This window comes from Triticum urartu, chromosome 3, assembly GCF_003073215.2.
Source record: "Triticum urartu cultivar G1812 chromosome 3, Tu2.1, whole genome shotgun sequence".
NCBI lineage: Eukaryota > Viridiplantae > Streptophyta > Magnoliopsida > Poales > Poaceae > Triticum > Triticum urartu.
This window is the reverse complement of record NC_053024.1, coordinates 730183083-730185175: the sequence shown is the minus strand read 5'-3', so window position 1 is coordinate 730185175 and position 2093 is coordinate 730183083. Positions and strand designations below refer to the sequence as shown.

Below are 2093 nucleotides of genomic sequence, written 5' to 3'. Positions count from 1 at the left end.
GGGCTCACGAACCGGGTCCAATGCCCCCATTGGTTCCGGTTCTGGACTGAACCGGGACTAATGGGCTGACCCGGTCTAGACCATTGCCCCCTTTTCTACTAGTGGCCTCATCTAATTGGCCCCTCCTGATTTTCACTGGTGGACCCGCCCTCCTAATTAAATCTCTGCCAATCACAGCCCATCAGCCCTGTAAGCTCCCTGTAACTTCCCGTACATCTAGCATTGCTCATAGTCACTTTATAGCAGAACTAGGGCAAAATATATCCCGTAAACGTGCACATTTTTACGAGGTTTCATAATTTCTCTCAAAGTTTCCCTCCATCAATAGGAAGACGAGGTGTCTCATAAAAGTTACACGTCAGCTAGCTAACCACCACCGGAGGCCGCCGCGCTGCCGCCCACCAACCCACCACCATCGACCTCTGCTGTCCGCTATCAGCCACCGCCGCCGGAGTATGCCATCGCCATCGCGCCACTGCCAAAACCATTTTTAGGGAAAGTTTTACAGGAACCGAGAAAATACCTCAACCGTCAACTTCCACTAAATTTTGCGGAAACCCGTAAAAATGGTTTTACCAGGAGTTATTTACGGGAGCTGTTGGAGAAGCTTCAGTAAACTGGTAGTAGTACAATACAATCCATACATGAATAGATAACCCGTTTGGTCTGTTCCACTTTATTTCGTTCCATGTACGTACTGTATACACGTAACACGTATACAATGCAGCATCACGTGCTAGCTTTTATTTAACAGCATGGATCAGTCTCAGCTTACTTTTAGCTAGCCTTTTATTCTTATCATAGCTAGCTAGCCCTTTGATCGATCGACGGAGAACGTAATCTAGTCGCGGCAGTCGACGAACTGGTAGTTGACGTTGAGGTGGCCCTGCTGGTACCCGATCCCGTTGGTGTCGATCTTGGTGAAGACGGTGTCCCAGTCCAGGTCCAGCCCGCCGTTGGCGCACTGGTCCACGATCCTCGCCGTGATCTGCGCCCCCGTCGCCGGGTTGGTCACCTGGAGGCACTTGCCGCAGGACGCCTGCCCGTGGGCGCCGGCGGGGCCGCAGAACGCCGTCCACCCGTACTTGGACCGCCACGACAGCGGCTTGCTGGCGTCCCAGGTCGCGCAGTAGGCGCTCACCGCGGGCGCGCCCAGGTCCCAGTTGTTCTGCGCCGGCCGGTAGTAGTGGTACGTCGCCCGCACGTTGGTCGCCTGCTGCGCCGTGGCCGCCGCCGCCGCCGCGCACAGCAGCGCCACCACCAGCATCAGGCGTGCGGCCATCGTCGTCTCGTCGACCACGGTGATCAGTCACAACCTGCTAGCTAGTTTGTGTGGGTGTGTGTATTGGACTTGCTGCTGGCTGAAGCTGGATGGGATGGGAACTGCTCTTTCGCCGATGAGTTTATATAGAGGTGGGAGGGACGGACGCGGCGTCTCACATGTTATGTTGGCATGACTTTTCTTCTCTTCCTTGTGGAAATCTACAAGCTTCTATGCATTTTCCACAGACCGGAAGTCAGTTGCATGCACTACTCACAACCACGTGGGCACTCTTTAACTAGTTCTGCCACCTAGCTTGTCAGCTCTCGCAAGTGTCACTTTCCACAAATCTGTGCGGTTGCAGTTGCAAGCCACATGAATGGTAGAAGAGAAATATCTCAGTCATCGACCAAGTTTTCATTTTTCGGGAAAGAAAAGGACCCGATTTATTAAAAAAGAATCATCAAAAATACAAAACATCTCAAACATAACAAAAAATACATTGAGATTCCGAGACCATCAACAACCACTATTGCCTTCAGAACGAGCAGGTGATGTGCCGCTGTCGTTGCTCCCCTACCTGAGCTGGCTTGACCTTCTGAGGACAACCGGAAGTCTTCGTGCACGTGCCTCTAAGGACCAACGCCCTGGAACCGCAATTATTGCCGTTGAACTCCTCATAGATCTGAAGCACCTGATGACAGTGTCCTGGATTAGTGGGTCTACACCACATCAGCCCGCCATTGTTGGGCCGAGCCGAGGACCCACCGACAACCGAAGAATGGGCCACACATGCCCTGGCCCGCAGCGTATGATGGAATCCTCCGAAGAC

At 53.1% G+C, this 2093-nt stretch overlaps 1 protein-coding gene across 1 annotated transcript; it reads right to left on the bottom strand.

Annotated features, from left to right (window-relative positions):
• Window positions 1-645: 645 nt before the first annotated feature.
• Window positions 646-1390, bottom strand: LOC125546279 (wheatwin-1). Its single transcript, XM_048710493.1, has one exon. It carries the CDS (start codon window positions 1280-1282, stop codon window positions 842-844), a length of 441 nt encoding a protein of 146 aa, XP_048566450.1. The 5' UTR covers window positions 1283-1390; the 3' UTR covers window positions 646-841.
• Between the last annotated feature and the right edge of the window lie 703 nt (window positions 1391-2093).

Excerpts from the sequence above, each read along its gene's own strand:
- LOC125546279 (XM_048710493.1), bottom strand. The coding sequence starts at position 1,282 with ATGGCCGCACGCCTGATGCTGGTGGTGGCGCTGCTGTGCGCGGCGGCG.